The 21,202-nt window shown below is 48.8% G+C and overlaps 1 protein-coding gene across 1 annotated transcript in view; it reads left to right on the forward strand.

The window, feature by feature from the left end:
• PALM3 (paralemmin 3) overlaps positions 1 to 14,750 on the forward strand; it is a 43,097-nt gene extending 28,347 nt beyond the window's left edge. The window contains exons 2-6 of the mRNA XM_069767278.1: positions 142 to 193; positions 12,308 to 12,388; positions 12,722 to 12,843; positions 12,929 to 12,995; positions 13,108 to 14,750. Of these exons, the coding sequence (XP_069623379.1) occupies positions 149 to 193; positions 12,308 to 12,388; positions 12,722 to 12,843; positions 12,929 to 12,995; positions 13,108 to 14,385 (1,593 nt within the window). The 5' untranslated portion in view covers positions 142 to 148 and the 3' untranslated portion in view covers positions 14,386 to 14,750. The remainder of the gene's footprint in view (positions 1 to 141; positions 194 to 12,307; positions 12,389 to 12,721; positions 12,844 to 12,928; positions 12,996 to 13,107) is intronic.
• Positions 14,751 to 21,202: the final 6,452 nt, after the last annotated feature.

Here is a 21,202-nt window from a genome sequence, read left to right on the forward strand (position 1 = left end):
TTGCAGAGGGTATTCTACCGTGCTCTCATTCTGTATCACTCTGTGCCGCTCAAGGCAGGAAAATGGGTATTGGTGACGGCTGTGCCAGGAAGTGGTGAAACCGTGATACCATAATAAGGTAATATTCTGCTTCCTCTGCAGCATCAAGATGGGGGAGACGCAGATCTACAACCAGCGCTTGTTTGGAATCACCGTAAGTGACGCTGAACTCAAGAACTTACAATCTACCGCATATATAGTCACTGCCACAGTATAGGAAAAAAAGGAAAGGTGACCTTGTCTGAAGAGCTGACGCTCTTACTCTTAGAGGACACAGTTGTGATAATGCAGGAAGAACCGAGACACCAAGAGATGGGAGCTGACACTCTAATATCTGGAATACACAGATGCAGCGGAAGGTGCTGATCTCACATACGCACAGACGGGTACAGTGACATGGTCCTTACCTGGGAGCTGCACATACAGGGTACAGTGACATGATCCTTACCTGGGAGCCGCACATACGGGGTACAGTGACATGATCCTTACCTGCGAGCCGCACATACGGGGTACAGTGACATGATCCTTACCTGCGAGCCGCACATACGGGGTACAGTGACATGATCCTTACCTGCGAGCCGCACATACAGGGTACAGTGACATGATCCTTACCTGTGAGCCGCACATACGGGGTACAGTGACATGATCCTTACCTGCGAGCCGCACATACGGGGTACAGTGACATGATCCTTACCTGCGAGCCGCACATACAGGGTACAGTGACATGATCCTTACCTGTGAGCCGCACATACGGGGTACAGTGACATGATCCTTACCTGCGAGCCGCACATACGGGGTACAGTGACATGATCCTTACCTGCGAGCCGCACATACAGGGTACAGTGACATGATCCTTACCTGCGAGCCACACATACGGGGTACAGTGACATGATCCTTACCTGCGAGCCGCACATACGGGGTACAGTGACATGATCCTTACCTGCGAGCCGCACATAAGGGTACAGTGACATGATCCTTACCTGCGAGCCGCACATACGGGGTACAGTGACATGATCCTTACCTGCGAGCCGCACATACGGGGTACAGTGACATGATCCTTACCTGCGAGCCGCACATACGGGGTACAGTGACATGAGCCTTACCTGCGAGCCGCACATACGGGGTACAGTGACATGATCCTTACCTGCGAGCCGCACATACGGGGTACAGTGACATGTTCCTTACCTGCGAGCCGCACATACGAGGTACAGTGACATGGTCCTTACCTGCGAGCCGCACATACAGGTACAGTGACATGTTCCTTACCTGTGAGCCGCACATACGGGGTACAGTGACATGATCCTTACCTGCGAGCCACACATACGGGGTACAGTGACATGATCCTTACCTGCGAGCCGCACATACAGGTACAGTGACATGATCCTTACCTGGGAGCCGCACATACGGGGTACAGTGACATGATCCTTACCTGGGAGCCGCATATACAGGTACAGTGACATGATCCTTACCTGTGAGCCGCACATACGGGGTACAGTGACATGATCCTTACCTGCGAGCCGCACATACGGGGTACAGTGACATGGTCCTTACCTGCGAGCTGCACATACAGGGTACAGTGACATGATCCTTACCTGCGAGCCGCACATACGGGGTACAGTGACATGATCCTTACCTGTGAGCCGCACATACGGGGTACAGTGACATGATCCTTACCTGCGAGCCGCACATACGGGGTACAGTGACATGATCCTTACCTGGGAGCCGCACATACGGGGTACAGTGACATGATCCTTACCTGCGAGCCGCACATACAGGGTACAGTGACATGATCCTTACCTGCGAGCCGCATATACAGGTACAGTGACATGATCCTTACCTGGGAGCCGCACATACGGGGTACAGTGACATGATCCTTACCTGTGAGCCGCACATACGGGGTACAGTGACATGATCCTTACCTGCGAGCCGCACATACAGGGTACAGTGACATGATCCTTACCTGGGAGCCGCACATACGGGGTACAGTGACATGATCCTTACCTGCGAGCTGCACATACGGGGCACAGTGACATGATCCTTACCTGCGAGCTGCACATACGGGGTACAGTGACATGATCCTTACCTGCGAGCTGCACATACGGGGTACAGTGACATGATCCTTACCTGCGAGCCGCACATACGGGGTACAGTGACATGATCCTTACCTGCGAGCCGCACATACGGGGTACAGTGACATGATCCTTACCTGCGAGCCGCACATACGGGGTACAGTGACATGATCCTTACCTGCGAGCCGCACATAAGGGGTACAGTGACATGATCCTTACCTGCGAGCTGCACATACGTTGTACAGTGACATGATCCTTACCTGGGAGCCGCACATACGGGGTACAGTGACATGATCCTTACCTGCAAGCCGCACATACGGGGCACAGTGACATGATCCTTACCTGGGAGCCGCATATACAGGTACAGTGACATGATCCTTACCTGCGAGCCGCACATACGGGGTACAGTGACATGATCCTTACCTGGGAGCTGCATATACAGGTACAGTGACATGGTCCTTACCTGCGAGCTGCACATACGGGTACAGTGACATGATCCTTACCTGGGAGCCGCATATACAGGTACAGTGACATGATCCTTACCTGCGAGCTGCACATACGGGGTACAGGGACATGATCCTTACCTGCGAGCTGCACATACGGGGTACAGGGACATGATCCTTACCTGCGAGCTGCACATACGGGGTACAGTGACATGATCCTTACCTGCGAGCCGCACATACAGGGTACAGTGACATGGTCCTTACCTGCGAGCCGCACATACGGGGTACAGTGACATGATCCTTACCTGCGAGCTGCACATACGGGGTACAGTGACATGATCCTTACCTGCGAGCCGCACATACGGGGTACAGTGACATGGTCCTTACCTGGGAGCCGCATATACAGGTACAGTGACATGATCCTTACCTGGGAGCCGCATATACAGGTACAGTGACATGATCCTTACCTGCGAGCCGCACATACGGGGTACAGTGACATGATCCTTACCTGGGAGCCGCATATACAGGTACAGTGACATGATCCTTACCTGCGAGCCGCACATACGGGGTACAGTGACATGGTCCTTACCTGCGAGCTGCACATACGGGGTACAGTGACATGATCCTTACCTGCGAGCTGCACATACGGGGTACAGTGACATGATCCTTACCTGGGAGCCACACATACGGGGTACAGTGACATGATCCTTACCTGGGAGCCGCACATACGGGTACAGTGACATGATCCTTACCTGGGAGCCGCACATACAGGGTACAGTGACATGATCCTTACCTGGGAGCCGCACATACGGGTACAGTGACATGATTCTTACCTGGGAGCCGCACATACGGGGTACAGTGACATGATCCTTACCTGCGAGCCGCACATACGGGGTACAGTGACATGGTCCTTACCTGTGAGCCGCACACACAGGGTACAGTGACATGATCCTTACCTGCGAGCCGCACACACAGGGTACAGTGACATGATCCTTACCTGCGAGCCGCACATACGGGGTACAGTGACATGGTCCTTACCTGTGAGCCGCACATACAGGGTACAGTGACATGATCCTTACCTGGGAGCTGCACATACAGGGTACAGTGACATGATCCTTACCTGCGAGCTGCACATACGGGGTACAGTGACATGATCCTTACCTGGGAGCCGCACATACGGGGTACAGTGACATGATCCTTACCTGGGAGCCGCACACACGGGGTACAGTGACATGATCCTTACCTGCGAGCCGCACATACGGGGTACAGTGACATGGTCCTTACCTGTGAGCCGCACATACAGGGTACAGTGACATGATCCTTACCTGCGAGCTGCACATACGGGGTACAGTGACATGATCCTTACCTGCGAGCCGCACATACGGGGTACAGTGACATGATCCTTACCTGTGAGCCGCACACACAGGGTACAGTGACATGATCCTTACCTGCGAGCTGCACATACGGGGTACAGTGACATGATCCTTACCTGCGAGCTGCACATACGGGGTACAGTGACATGATCCTTACCTGTGAGCCGCACATACAGGGTACAGTGACATGATCCTTACCTGCGAGCTGCACATACGGGGTACAGTGACATGATCCTTACCTGCGAGCTGCACATACGGGGTACAGTGACATGATCCTTACCTGTGAGCCGCACACACAGGGTACAGTGACATGATCCTTACCTGCGAGCCGCACACACAGGGTACAGTGACATGATCCTTACCTGCGAGCCGCACATACGGGGTACAGTGACATGGTCCTTACCTGGGAGCTGCACATACAGGGTACAGTGACATGATCCTTACCTGCGAGCTGCACATACGGGGTACAGTGACATGATCCTTACCTGGGAGCCGCACATACGGGGTACAGTGACATGATCCTTACCTGGGAGCCGCACACACGGGGTACAGTGACATGATCCTTACCTGCGAGCCGCACATACGGGGTACAGTGACATGGTCCTTACCTGTGAGCCGCACATACAGGGTACAGTGACATGATCCTTACCTGCGAGCTGCACATACGGGGTACAGTGACATGATCCTTACCTGCGAGCCGCACATACGGGGTACAGTGACATGATTCTTACCTGCGAGCTGCACATACAGGGTACAGTGACATGATCCTTACCTGCGAGCTGCACATACAGGGTACATTGACATGATCCTTACCTGGGAGCCGCACATACAGGGTACAGTGACATGATCCTTACCTGCGAGCCGCACATACGGGGTACAGTGACATAATCCTTACCTGCGAGCTGCACATACTGGGTACAGTGACATGATCCTTACCTGCGAGCTGCACATACGGGGTACAGTGACATGATCCTTACCTGCGAGCTGCACATACTGGGTACAGTGACATGATCCTTACCTGGGAGCTGCACATACTGGGTACAGTGACATGATCCTTACCTGCGAGCCGCACATACTGGGTACAGTGACATGATCCTTACCTGCGAGCTGCACATACTGGGTACAGTGACATGATCCTTACCTGCGAGCTGCACATACTGGGTACAGTGACATGATCCTTACCTGCGAGCCGCACATACTGGGTACAGTGACATGATCCTTACCTGCGAGCCACACATACTGGGTACAGTGACATGATCCTTACCTGCGAGCTGCACATACGGGGTACAGTGACATGATCCTTACCTGCGAGCTGCACATACTGGGTACAGTGACATGATCCTTACCTGCGAGCTGCACATACTGGGTACAGTGACATGATCCTTACCTGCGAGCTGCACATACTGGGTACAGTGACATGATCCTTACCTGCGAGCTGCACATACGGGGTACAGTGACATGATCCTTACCTGCGAGCCACACATACGGGGTACAGTGACATAATCCTTACCTGCGAGCTGCACATACGGGGTACAGTGACATGATCCTTACCTGCGAGCTGCACATACGGGGTACAGTGACATGATCCTTACCTGCGAGCTGCACATACAGGGTACAGTGACATGATCCTGAAGGTACCGTCACACTTAGCGACGCTGCAGCGATACCGACAACGATCCGGATCGCTGCAGCGTCGCTGTTTGGTCGCTGGAGAGCTGTCACACAGACCGCTCTCCAGCGACCAACGATGCTGGTAACCAGGGTAAACATCGGGTAACTAAGCGCAGGGCCGCGCTTAGTAACCCGATGTTTACCCTGGTTACCATCCTAAAAGTAAAAAAAAACAAACAGTACATACTTACCTACAGCCGTCTGTCCTCCAGCGCTGTGCTCTGCACTCCTCCTGTACTGGCTGTGAGCACAGCGGCCGGAAAGCAGAGCGGTGACATCACCGCTTTGCTTTCCGGCTGACCGACGCTCACAGTCAGTACAGGAGGAGTGCAGAGCACAGCGCTGGAGGACAGACGGCTGTAGGTAAGTATGTAGTGTTTGTTTTTTTTACTTTTAGGATGGTAACCAGGGTAAACATTGGGTTACTAAACGCGGCCCTGCGCTTAGTTACCCGATGTTTACCCTGGTTACCAGTGAAGACATCGCTGAATCGGTGTCACACACGCCGATCCAGCGATGTCTGCGGGGAGTCCAGCGACCAAATAAAGTTCTGGACTTTCTTCCCCGACCAGCGACAGCACAGCAGGGGCCTGATCGCTGCTGCCTGTCACACTGGACGATATCGCTAGCGAGGACGCTGCAACGTCACGGATCGCTAGCGATATCGTCTAGTGTGACGGTACCTTTACCTGCGAGCCGCACATACGGGGTACAGTGACATGATCCTTACCTGCGAGCCGCACATACGGGGTACAGTGACATGATCCTTACCTGCGAGCTGCACATACGGGGTACAGTGACATGATCCTTACCTGCGAGCCGCACATACTGGGTACAGTGACATGATCCTTACCTGCGAGCTGCACATACGGGGTACAGTGACATGGTCCTTACCTGCAAGCTGCACATACGGGGTACAGTGACATGATCCTTACCTGCGAGCTGCACATACGGGGTACAGTGACATGATCCTTACCTGCGAGCAGCACATACAGGGTACAGTGACATGATCCTTACCTGCGAGCTGCACATACGGGGTACAGTGACATGATCCTTACCTGCGAGCTGCACATACGGGGTACAGTGACATGATCCTTACCTGCGAGCCGCACATACTGGGTACAGTGACATGATCCTTACCTGCGAGCTGCACATACGGGGTACAGTGACATGATCCTTACCTGCGAGCCGCACATACGGGGTACAGTGACATGATCCTTACCTGCGAGCTGCACATACGGGGTACAGTGTCATAATCCTTACCTGCGAGCCGCACATACGGGGTACAGTGACATGATCCTTACCTGCGAGCTGCACATACGGGGTACAGTGACATGATCCTTACCTGGGAGCCGCACATACGGGGTACAGTGTCATAATCCTTACCTGCGAGCCGCACATACGGGGTACAGTGACATGATCCTTACCTGCGAGCTGCACATACGGGGTACAGTGACATGATCCTTACCTGGGAGCCGCACATATGGGGTACAGTGACATGATCCTTACCTGCGAGCTGCACATACGGGGTACAGTGACATGATCCTTACCTGCGAGCCGCACATACTGGGTACAGTGACATGATCCTTACCTGCGAGCCGCACATACGGGGTACAGTGTCATAATCCTTACCTGCGAGCCGCACATACGGGGTACAGTGACATGATCCTTACCTGCGAGCTGCACATACGGGGTACAGTGACATGATCCTTACCTGGGAGCCGCACATACGGGGTACAGTGACATGATCCTTACCTGCGAGCTGCACATACGGGGTACAGTGACATGATCCTTACCTGCGAGCCGCACATACGGGGTACAGTGACATGATCCTTTCCTGCGAGCCGCACATACGGGGTACAGTGACATGGTCCTTACCTGCGAGCTGCACATACTGGGTACAGTGACATGATCCTTACCTGCGAGCTGCACATACTGGGTACAGTGACATGATCCTTACCTGCGAGCCGCACATACGGGGTACAGTGACATAATCCTTACCTGCGAGCTGCACATACAGGGTACAGTGACATGGTCCTTACCTGCGAGCTGCACATACGGGGTACAGTGACATGATCCTTACCTGCGAGCTGCACATACAGGGTACAGTGACATGATCCTTACCTGCGAGCCGCACATACGGGGTACAGTGACATAATCCTTACCTGCGAGCTGCACATACTGGGTACAGTGACATGATCCTTACCTGCGAGCTGCACATACTGGGTACAGTGACATGATCCTTACCTGTGAGCTGCACATAGGGGATACAGTGACATAATCCTTACCTGCGAGCTGCACATACGGGGTACAGTGACATGATCCTTACCTGCGAGCTGCACATACTGGGTACAGTGACATGATCCTTACCTGCGAGCTGCACATAGGGGGTACAGTGACATAATCCTTACCTGCGAGCCGCACATACGGGGTACAGTGACATGATCCTTACCTGCGAGCTGCACATACGGGGTACAGTGACATGATCCTTACCTGCGAGCCGCACATACGGGGTACAGTGACATGATCCTTACCTGCGAGCCGCACATACGGGGTACAGTGACATGATCCTTACCTGCGAGCTGCACATACGGGGTACAGTGACATGATCCTTACCTGCGAGCCGCACATACGGGGTACAGTGACATGATCCTTACCTGCGAGCCGCACATACGGGGTACAGTGACATGATCCTTACCTGCGAGCTGCACATACGGGGTACAGTGACATGATCCTTACCTGCGAGCCGCACATACGGGGTACAGTGACATGGTCCTTACCTGCGAGCCGCACATACGGGGTACAGTGACATGATCCTTACCTGCGAGCCACACATACAGGGTACAGTGACATGATCCTTACCTGCGAGCCGCACATACGGGGTACAGTGACATAATCCTTACCTGCGAGCTGCACATACTGGGTACAGTGACATGATCCTTACCTGCGAGCTGCACATACGGGGTACAGTGACATGATCCTTACCTGCGAGCTGCACATACGGGGTACAGTGACATGATCCTTACCTGCGAGCTGCACATACAGGGTACAGTGACATGATCCTTACCTGCGAGCCGCACATACGGGGTACAGTGACATAATCCTTACCTGCGAGCTGCACATACGGGGTACAGTGACATGATCCTTACCTGCGAGCTGCACATACGGGGTACAGTGACATGATCCTTACCTGCGAGCTGCACATACAGGGTACAGTGACATGATCCTGAAGGTACCGTCACACTTAGCGACGCTGCAGCGATACCGACAACGATCCGGATCGCTGCAGCGTCGCTGTTTGGTCGCTGGAGAGCTGTCACACAGACCGCTCTCCAGCGACCAACGATGCTGGTAACCAGGGTAAACATCGGGTAACTAAGCGCAGGGCCGCGCTTAGTAACCCGATGTTTACGCTGGTTACCATCCTAAAAGTAAAAAAAAACAAACACTACATACTTACCTACAGCCGTCTGTCCTCCAGCGCTGTGCTCTGCACTCCTCCTGTACTGGCTGTGAGCACAGCGGCCGGAAAGCAGAGCGGTGACGTCACCGCTTTGCTTTCCGGCTGACCGACGCTCACAGTCAGTACAGGAGGAGTGCAGAGCACAGCGCTGGAGGACAGACGGCTGTAGGTAAGTATGTAGTGTTTGGTTTTTTTTACTTTTAGGATGGTAACCAGGGTAAACATTGGGTTACTAAGCGCGGCCCTGCGCTTAGTTACCCGATGTTTACCCTGGTTACCAGTGAAGACATCGCTGAATCGGTGTCACACACGCCGATCCAGCGATGTCTGCGGGGAGTCCAGCGACCAAATAAAGTTCTGGACTTTCTTCCCCGACCAGCGACAGCACAGCAGGGGCCTGATCGCTGCTGCCTGTCACACTGGACGATATCGCTAGCGAGGACGCTGCAACGTCACGGATCGCTAGCGATATCGTCTAGTGTGACGGTACCTTTACCTGCGAGCCGCACATACGGGGTACAGTGACATGATCCTTACCTGCGAGCCGCACATACTGGGTACAGTGACATGATCCTTACCTGCGAGCTGCACATACGGGGTACAGTGACATGGTCCTTACCTGCGAGCTGCACATACGGGGTACAGTGACATGATCCTTACCTGCGAGCTGCACATACTGGGTACAGTGACATGATCCTTACCTGCGAGCCGCACATACGGGGTACAGTGACATAATCCTTACCTGCGAGCTGCACATACAGGGTACAGTGACATGATCCTTACCTGCGAGCTGCACATACAGGGTACAGTGACATGATCCTTACCTGGGAGCCGCACATACGGGGTACAGTGACATGATCCTTACCTGCGAGCCGCACATACGGGGTACAGTGACATGATCCTTACCTGCGAGCTGCACATACTGGGTACAGTGACATGATCCTTACCTGCGAGCCGCACATACGGGGTACAGTGACATAATCCTTACCTGCGAGCTGCACATACAGGGTACAGTGACATGATCCTTACCTGCGAGCCGCACATACGGGGTACATTGACATGATCCTTACCTGCGAGCTGCACATACGGGGTACAGTGACATGATCCTTACCTGCGAGCTGCACATACAGGGTACAGTGACATGATCCTTACCTGCGAGCTGCACATACGGGGTACAGTGACATGGTCCTTACCTGCGAGCTGCACATACGGGGTACAGTGACATGATCCTTACCTGCGAGCTGCACATACTGGGTACAGTGACATGATCCTTACCTGCGAGCCGCACATACGGGGTACAGTGACATAATCCTTACCTGCGAGCTGCACATACAGGGTACAGTGACATGATCCTTACCTGCGAGCTGCACATACAGGGTACAGTGACATGATCCTTACCTGGGAGCCGCACATACGGGGTACAGTGACATGATCCTTACCTGCGAGCCGCACATACGGGGTACAGTGACATGATCCTTACCTGCGAGCTGCACATACTGGGTACAGTGACATGATCCTTACCTGCGAGCCGCACATACGGGGTACAGTGACATAATCCTTACCTGCGAGCCGCACATACGGGGTACAGTGACATGATCCTTACCTGCGAGCCGCACATACGGGGTACATTGACATGATCCTTACCTGCGAGCTGCACATACGGGGTACAGTGACATGATCCTTACCTGCGAGCTGCACATACAGGGTACAGTGACATGATCCTTACCTGCGAGCCGCACATACGGGGTACAGTGTCATAATCCTTACCTGCGAGCCGCACATACGGGGTACAGTGACATGATCCTTACCTGCGAGCCGCACATACAGGGTACAGTGACATAATCCTTACCTGCGAGCCGCACATACGGGGTACAGTGACATGATCCTTACCTGCGAGCTGCACATACGGGGTACAGTGACATGATCCTTACCTGCGAGCCGCACATACAGGGTACAGTGACATGATCCTTACCTGCGAGCCGCACATATGGGGTACAGTGACATGGTCCTTACCTGCGAGCCGCACATACGGGGTACAGTGACATGATCCTTACCTGCGAGCTGCACATATGGGGTACAGTGACATGGTTCTTACCTGCGAGCCGCACATACGGGGTACAGTGACATGGTCCTTACCTGCGAGCCGCACATACGGGGTACAGTGACATGGTCCTTACCTGCGAGCTGCACATACGGGGTACAGTGACATGGTCCTTACCTGCGAGCTGCACATACGGGGTACAGTGACATGGTCCTTACCTGCGAGCCGCACATACAGGGTACAGTGACATGATCCTTACCTGCGAGCCGCACATACGGGGTACAGTGACATGGTCCTTACCTGTGAGCCGCACATACAGGGTACAGTGACATGATCCTTACCTGCGAGCCGCACATACGGGGTACAGTGACATGATCCTTACCTGCGAGCTGCACATACGGGGTACAGTGACATGGTCCTTACCTGCGAGCTGCACATACGGGGTACAGTGACATGGTCCTTACCTGCGAGCCGCACATATGGGGTACAGTGACATGATCCTTACCTGCGAGCCGCACATACGGGGTACAGTGACATGGTCCTTACCTGTGAGCCGCACATACAGGGTACAGTGACATGATCCTTACCTGCGAGCCGCACATACAGGGTACAGTGACATGATCCTTACCTGCGAGCTGCACATACGGGGTACAGTGACATGATCCTTACCTGCGAGCCACACATACGGGGTACAGTGACATGATCCTTACCTGCGAGCCGCACATACGGGGTACAGTGACATGATCCTTACCTGCGAGCTGCACATACGGGGTACAGTGACATGATCCTTACCTGCGAGCTGCACATACGGGGTACAGTGACATGATCCTTACCTGCGGAGCTGACACTCTAATATCCAGAATACACAGACGCAGCAGAAGGAGCTGATCTCATAGACGCACATACGTGGTACAGTGACATGATCATTACCTGCGAGCCGCACATACGTTGTACAGTGACATGATCCTTACCTGCGAGCCGCACATACGGGGTACAGTGACATGATCCTTACCTGCGGAGCTGACACTCTAATGTTCAGATACAATAGTGTATATCCACCACATAATGTCATTCTGGCCTGCAGAGCTTGCCCTGTACTCTACAAATGTTGATATATTAGTGAAGACTTCTTAATCTCTAGAATACAATGTAATGGAAAAATAAAAAGATATATTCATCTCATCTCAAACTTTCTATTGCTGTGATAGGAAAAGCGCAGACTCCTGGGAGAGGTGGACAGGATAGAGAGGGAGCTGGAGCTGCAAAAACTGAAGCTGCAGCAACTAAAGGTAAGAGAGCTGCCATGAGACTTTGTTGTGCCTCCTGCACCAACTTCATTATCTTAAACTATTGTAGTTGGAGCAATTGTTGCCCGTAGTATTTCTAATAATGGTCTATATATCACAGTATTACAGCCCATGGGCCAGTCAGAGTTCTCAAGAGGGCTATGAGACTTGCTTGTTCCTCTAGTGTTGCTGTTTGTGTATTCTTAAGAACCCCTTTAAGTCTCTGTAAAGATGGCCGATATATTGTAAAACTGAAGGATCCTCAATCTTTCACGAATTTCATTATCTATGACGTAAAATCTGATATGGTTCTTTTCTCCCCCATTCTTTGCCCAGAGGAAGTCTCTGCGGGAACGATGGTTGTTGGAGGGTCTGGCTCCTGCTCCCTGTGCAGAAACAGAGAATCCTCTAAGTGAGACAGAAGATAAAATAAAGCAACTGGAAGATGAGCTGAAGAGGTGAGACAGCGGCAGCCATAGAAACTGACCCCGGCGTAAACTCATGTGACGGCCGGGACGTGACCGTGTCCTCTTCTTCTTTCAGCCTCCAGTTACAACTGGTTTATTTGGAAAACCCAGAACTGAAAATTGAAACCTTGAAGAAACAGCAGGTAGCTCCAAAAATGACGTTTTGGACAACTTTTTTATGCTGTCTTGTGTTGTATGATTTGAAAACTAAGGTATGATCTGATTGGGTGTGATTTTTATATTTTATTAATTCAGGTGTCTAACACACAACTTCTAAATGGTGATCGAAGCCAACAAAACCCTGACAAAAAAGACCCGATACATGGAAAGAGAAAAGTTCAAGAAGAGCACAAGGTCATAGAAGAAGAAGATGTTCAGCCTAAAGGAGAGAGTGAAAAACAGGGAGAAGTGGTTGTCCCATCACAAAAAGACCTGAAGGATGTGGTAGTGAGACATCCAGTACCCGCTCCGCGAGGCATAAGAGTTTCTAATCATTGGATCGTAAAGAATCAAGATGAAACATCTCCAGATAGGAAAACTGATATTATGGAGAAAGAACATGATACAGAAATGGAAACTTCTAATCATAGTCTTGAACCTCAGAATGACGAATCTGAGAACCTGAGTCCAAATGAGGAGTTAAAAGATGGAAGTCTTGATCAGGAACATACAGACCAAGATCTTTTAAACCAGAACTCTAATCTGGACAAAAGACTGAGGATTGAAGAGGAAAACATTGACCATCTCACCAAGGAACTAAAACATAAAGACCTTAGCTTCAATGCAGAAGGTCTTAAGTCGGAGGTCTCACAACTAAGTTCATCAAATGAAAACATGAGGAATGATTTGGACAGTCAGCATAACTTGGTCAAGGTAACACTGCTTGAGGCAAGTGACCAAAATGAGAAGGAAACACAACCATCTCCAGTAGTGGTGAACCAATATGAGGGCCAAGATGAACCTCTGGTGAGGGACAACTCAGTTCACAATAGCCAAGATGTAGAAGAGAAGCAGGTGTCTGTATCAATTATTCAAGATGACCAAAATGAAGAATCTGCACTCCCCAAATGCCAAGAGGAACCTGTTGAACCTGTGCTGGTATTGATAGGTCATGACAATAAACAAGATTTGGAGTCAACCTCATTTCCTCTACACCAAAGCCTAGTACTAATGTCATCCGACCAGGAGCAGAGTACAAAACCGCCATGTAATGACCAAGTTTCCAGTGTATCACTGCCATGTGAGGATCTAGTGAGCCAAGTTCAGATATCCCAAGTGATGGTCATAACAACCCCAGGACCTCCATTTTCTGAAGAACCTGCCCATCACTCTTCTCAACATGGTCCATCAGCCAACCACCATTACCAACCTGGCACAACAGAAGCAAGCACGCTTGCAGAAAACCAGCCCCTCCTACACAAACAACCAGAAACTGATGCCCAACTGGGCCCACATGGATCTAACACGGCGGAGACTCGGGATAAGAGCACGCCTGGGAAAAAGAAGAGTTGTCAGTGCTGTGTGATCATGTGAAGGACATGACACTATTACCATTTCTGTGGTTTGAAATGAGAATTTTTCTAATATAGGTCATCAGAGATTTTTGGATGTAGCATCAGGGCTGTGACTTCCTAATCATGAGCTAGAAGTGTATTCGTCGTCTGCACTCAGTGGATGTAGCCATTTTGTAGGCTTAGACCATTATCCCTGCTTGTGAATATTTATACAACCCACAAAATGATAGCCTGCCGCCTCCACTGTTCCCAGGAAACGTTTGCACTTTACATATTTTAATGAGATTTTTTTAATACACATATAGTAGATAATGAAAAGAAAATATGTTAATAATTGTATGAATTTATTATGAATTAAATAAAACCTGTATTTTTCATTCAGAATCTCGTTTGACACCTTGTTTTGTAGCTGCTCCTTCTCCCCTCTCACAGCATGCAGCTGCATCCCCCTCGTTCCCCTCCATCTTTGTTTTCTTTTTGATGTGTTACACTAGATATATTTTCTGGTTACTGAAGAAGTTTGTACAGTAGAAGTCGAAGGAATTGAAGGTTCGTCCAAGATGACGTCTACGTAAAGTCGATGTTTCAATACCGTTGCGCCACCTGCTGATCAAACGGGTCAAAACAGTAAATTTTGGGGAAACTGAGCTTTGTGATACCGACTGTTACAGAAAAATAGGGTCATCAAATCCTATACATGTTGTAGGATTGTGGCGGCCCTCTAGCTATGGACGAATATCTGGAGGCCCTTTTTCTCTGCAAAGTTGGTTCTCAAAGAGGTCAGATCTTACCTAACTTTTCCTGATCTGAAATCTTTGTCAGAAGAACGATCTTCAACATGATAAGGACAGTTTTGGCATCCAACTTGAGTTTTATTGTGTGGTTGCAGTTTCTTAGTCTTTTCCTCCAGCTGGCATAGTATTTATGTCTTTAAGTATGGCCTGACCCATCAGGCTAGAGACTGGATGTGCCTCGTACAGGGCCTTAGAACTTGTCATGCTGAGGAACACCCCCATATCATGGTCTACCGCACCCCCTGGATCTTATTGACTATGTCTCCCCATGTTATTGCTCCAATACATCTGAAATGAGAAATGAAGGAACATTAAAATATTTCTTGATTTCATATTTTCTATCTTTTGGTGTCTACTAGTGATGAGCTAATATACTCGTTACTCGAGATTTCCCGAGCACGCTCGGGTGACCTCCGAGTATTTTTTAGTGCTCGGAGATTTAGTTTTCATAGCTGCAGCTGAATGATTTACATCTGTTAGCCAGCTTGATTACATGTGGGGATTCCCTAGCAATCAGGCAACCCCCACATGTACTTATGCTGGCTAACAGATGTAAATCATTCAGCTGCGGCGATGAAAACTAAATCTCCGAGCACTAAAAAATACTCGGAGGTCACCCGAGCATGCTCGGGAAATCTCGAGTAACGAGTATATTAGCTCATCACTAGTGTCTACTGCTCCTAAGCAGAATTCTGTGTGTCCATGGAAACAGGGAGACACGTAAAAAAAGGAATTACTGTAGGATAAGACTACACGGGGTTTGTTTGTAGTCTGTTACCATGGAGACACATATTGCTCACGTTGTGGAGTCACGGTATATGTGTTTTTCCCAGAAAAGACAGTAAATTGCTTAAAACTGTTTAATGGATCATTTTGTGAATGTATTTTTACCCATTGTGCTTGAAGTCGGTTGCCAAGATCACGTAGTGATAGTAATGCACCTGTCGTGTTATTGGAAGATAAGCGTTAATTGAGTTTGTCAAAGGAAATCTTCATTTTATGGATGGAAACTGCAGCTTTATAGTCATCTGTTTGTAGCCTGGATGATGGTGGTTGCTGAGGACTTTGTCCTGACGATGTTAATGAGGCAGCATACCCAACAGGAGCAGATCTGTAACTGTGATGTCAATGGTAATGATGGAGGAATGATAGAAATGATGGTAAAAGGAGGTTTTACCAACCACCGATTTTAACTTATTGTCATTCCCAATGTATTTCAGAATAAATAGAGCAGAAATAATGAATTTACTGGAATAAATGTACACTACCGTTCAAAAGTTTAGGGTCACGTAGAAATTTCATGATTTTTGAAAGAAAAGTACAGTTTTTTCCAATGAAGTTAACATTAAATGATTCAGAAATACACTCTATACATTGTTAATGTGGTAAATGACTATTCTAGCTGCAAACATCTCGTTTGTAATGCAATATCTTCATAGGTGTATTGAGGCCCATTTCCAACAACCATCACTCCAGTATTTTTATGGTACTTTGTGTTTGCTAACTGTGTAAGAAAAGTAATGGATGGTTAGAATATTCTTGGAAACCCTTGTGCAGGTATGTTAGCACAGCTGAAAACAGTTTGGCTGATTAGAGAACCTATAAACCTGACCGTCCTTTGATCTAGTTGAGAATCTGAAGCATTACATTTGTTGGTTCCATTAAACTTTCAAAATGGCCAGAAATAAAGAACTTTCATGTGAAACTCGACAGTCTATTCTTGTTCTTAGAAATCAAGGCTATTCCATGTGAGAAATTGCCAAGAAACTGAAGATTTCCTACAATGGTGTGTCCTACTCCCTTCAGAGGAGAGCACAAACAGGCTCTAACCAGAGTAGAAAGAGAAGTGTGAGGCAACTGAGCAACAAGACAAGTACATTAGAGTCTGTAGTTTGAGAAATCGACGCCTCACAGGTCCTCAACTGGCAGCTTCATTAAATAGTACACGAGAAACGCCAGTGTCAACGTCTACAGTGAAGAGGCGACTCCGGGATGCTGGCCTTCAGGGCAGAGTGGCAAAGAAAAAGCCATATGTGAGACTGGCTAATAAAAGGAAAAGATTAATATGGGCAAAAGAACACAGACATTGGTCAGAGGAAGATTGGAAAAAGTGTTATGGACAGACGAATCCAAGTTTGAGGTGTTTGGATCACACAGAACAACAACTGAAAAGATGCTGGAAGAGTGTCTGACGCCATATGTCAAGCCTGGTGGAGGTCATGTGATGGTCTGGGGTTGCTTTGGTGCTGGTAAAGTGGGAGATGTGTACAAGGTAAAAGGGATTTTGAATAAGGAAGTCTATCACTCTATTTTGCAACGCCATACCATACCCTGTGGACAGCGCTTGATTGGAGCCAATTTCAGCTGGTATTCTATTTCTAATGGAGCGCCCAGCGCAGTCACCAGATCTCAGCCCCATTGAGCTGTTGTGGGAGCAGACAGCTTGACTGTATGGTGCAAAAAGTGCCCATCAATCCAAACCAACTTGTGGAGGAGCTTCAGGAAGCATGGGGTGAAATTTCTCCAGATTACCTCAGCAAATTAACTGCTAGAATGCCAAAGGTCTGCAATGCTGGAATGGTGTGTTCAGGGTGATGAGCTGTGTTGCCTTTACGCCAAACATATCGTTTGGCATTGTTGCCAAAAAGTTCGATTTTGGTTTCATCTGACCAGAGCACCGTCTTCCACATGTTTGGTGTGTCTCCCAGGTGGCTTGTTGCAAACTTTAAACAACACTTTTTAGGGATATCTTTCAGAAATGGCTTTCTTCTTGCCACTCTTCCATAAAGGCCAGATTTGTGCAGTGTACAACTGATTGTTGTCCTATGGACAGACTGTTCCACCTCAGCTGTAGATCTCTGCAGTTCATCCAGAGTGATCATGGGCCTCTTGGCTGCATCTCTGATCAGTCTTCTCCTTGCTTGAGATGAAAGTTTAGAGGGACGGCCGGGTCTTGGTAGATTTGTAGTGGTATGATACTCCTTCCATTTCAATATGATCGCTTGCACAGTGCTCTTTGGAATGTTTAAAGTTTTGAAAATAATTTTGTATCCAAATCCAGCTTGAAACTTCTCCACAACAGTATCACGGACCTGCCTGTTGTGTTCCTTGGTCTTCATGATGCTCTCTGTGCTTCACACAGAACCCTGAGACTATCACAGAGCAGGTGCATTTATACGGAGACTTGATTACACACAGGTGGATTATATTTATCATCATGAGGCATTTAGGACAACATTGGATCATTCAGAGATCCACAATGAACTTCTGGAGGGAGTTTGCTGCACTGAAAGTAAAGGGGCCGAATAATATTGCACGCCCCACTTTTCAGTTTTTGAATTTCCTCAAAAATTTTAAATATCCAATAAATTTAATTCAACTTCACAATTGTGTTCCACTTGTTGTTGATTCTTTACCAAAAATTTACATTTGGTATCTTTATGTTTGAAGCCTGATATGTGGAAAAAGGTTGAAAAGTTCCAGGGAGCCAAACACTTTTGCAAGGCTCTGTAACTACTGTAATACTGCCCCTGTGTACAGAATATAACTACTATAATACTGTCCCTATGTACAAGAATATAACTACTATAATACTGCCCCTATGTACAAGAATATAACTACTATAATACTGCCCCTATGTACAAGAATATAACTACTATAATACTGTCCCCTATGTACAAAAATATAACTACTATAATACTGCCCCTATGTACAAGAATATAACTACTATAATACTGCCCCTATGTACAAGAATATAACTACTATAATACTGCCCCTATGTGCAAGAATATAACCACTATAATACTGCCCATGTACAAGAATATAGCTACTATAATACTGCTCCTATGTACAAGAATATAACTACTATAATACTGCCCCTATGTACAAGAATATAACTACTATAATACTGCTCCTATGTACAAAAATATAACTACTATAATACTGCCCCTATGTACAAGAATATAACTACTATAATACTGTCTCCTATGTACAAGAATATAACTACTATAATACTGCTCCTATGTACAAAAATATAACTACTATAATACTGCCCCTATGTACAAGAATATAACTACTATAATACTGTCTCCTATGTACAAGAATATAACTACTATAATACTGCCCCTATGTACAAGAATATAACTACTATAATACTGCTCCTATGTACAAGAATATAACTACTATAATACTGCCCCTATGTACAAGAATATAACTACTATAATACTGCTCCTATGTACAAGAATATAACTACTATAATTCTGCTCCTATGTACAAGAATATAACCACTATAATACTGCACCTATGTACAAGAATATAACTACTATAATACTGCTCCTATGTACAAGAATATAACCACTATAATACTGCTCCTATGTACAAGAATATAACTACTATAATATTGTATAAGAATATTCTTAATATAAAAGTTGTCAGGTAAATATTTCTTTCTCCTTCTGGATTAATCTTTCAATCTCAATTCACGTGTAAAATCTCTAAAATCTGTATTCACTGAAGACAGATTTTCCCAATACTTAGATAGGAGACGACAGTTGTGGAGGAAGGAAGAGGATCTAGAAGCCAACACAGACAGAAGGGAAGGAGTTAGAGGCTGACACAGAGTGGGAGGAGCTAGAGGCTGACACAGAGAGAAGGGGAGGAGCTAAAGGCAGACACAGACAGAAGGGGAGGAGATATAGGCAGAAAAAGACAGAAGCAGAGGAGCTAGAGGCAGACATTTTTCTGTAAGTTCTCCTGCAATGACAGTTACATTTACCTCTTTCACTTACCATAAATTTATAGTGTAACTGTCGTTTCAGGAGAACTTGCAGAAGAATGTCTGTGTCTGCCTCTAGCTCCTCTTCCTCTGTCTGCCTCTAGCTCCCCTTCCTCTGTCTGCCTCTAGCTTCTCTTCCTCTGTCTGCCTCTAGCTCCTCTTCCTCTGCTTCTAGCTCCTCCCCCTCTGTATGTGTTTGCCTCTAGCTCCTGCCCCTCTGTATGTTTGCCTCTAGCTCCTCCCCTTTGTTTGCCTTTATCTCCTCCCCCCTCTGTGTCTGCCTCTAGCTCCTGCCCCTCTGTATATGTCTGCCTCTAGCTCCTCCCCTCTGTATGTGTCTACATCTAGCTCCTTCCCCTCCATCTGTGTGTGCCTCTAGCTAATGCCCATCTATGCATCTACCTCTAGCTCCTCCCCCTCTGTCTGGGTCTTCCTCTAGCTCCTCCCCCTCTGTATGTGTGCCTCTAGCTCATCCTCTTTGTTTGCCTCTAGCTCCTCCCCCTCTGTGTCTGCCTCTAGCTCCTCCCCCTCTGTATGTGTCTGCCTCTAGCTCCTTCCCCTCTGTCTGGGTCTCCCTATAGCCCCTCCTCTGTGTCTCCCTCTAGCTCTTCCCCCTCTATGTGTCTGCCTCTAGCTCCTCCCCCTCTGTGTCTGCCTCTAGCTCCTCCCCCTCTGTATGTGTCTGCCTCTAGCTCCTTCCCCTCTGTCTGGGTCTCCCTATAGCCCCTCCTCTGTGTCTCCCTCTAGCTCTTCCCCCTCTATGTGTCTGCCTCTAGCTCCTCCCCCTCTGTGTCTGCCTCTAGCTCCTCCCCCTCTGTATGTGTCTGCCTCTAGCTCCTTCCCCTCTGTCTGGGTCTCCCTATAGCCCCTCCTCTGTGTCTCCCTCTAGCTCTTCCCCCTCTATGTGTCTGCCTCTAGCTCCTCCCCCTCTGTGTCTGCCTCTAGCTCCTGCCCCTTTGTATGTGTCTGCCTCTATCTCATTCCCCTCCATCTGTGTCTGCCTCTAACTCCTGCCCATCTATGCATCTACCTCTAGCTCCTCCCCCTCTGTCTGTGTCTCCCTCTAGCTCCTCCCCCTCTGTCTCCCTCTAGCTCCTCCCTCTATGTGTCTGCCTCTAGCTTCTCCCCCTGTGTCTGCCTCTAGCTCCTGCCCCTCTGTATGTGTCTGCCTCTAGCTCATTCCCCTCCATCTGTGTCTGCCTCTAACTCCTGCCCATCTATGCATCTACCTCTAGCTCCTCCCCCTGTCTGAGTCTCCCTCTAGCTCC

The sequence above is a fragment of the Ranitomeya imitator genome, chromosome 4, assembly GCF_032444005.1.
Source record: "Ranitomeya imitator isolate aRanImi1 chromosome 4, aRanImi1.pri, whole genome shotgun sequence".
Taxonomy (NCBI): Eukaryota; Metazoa; Chordata; class Amphibia; order Anura; family Dendrobatidae; genus Ranitomeya; species Ranitomeya imitator.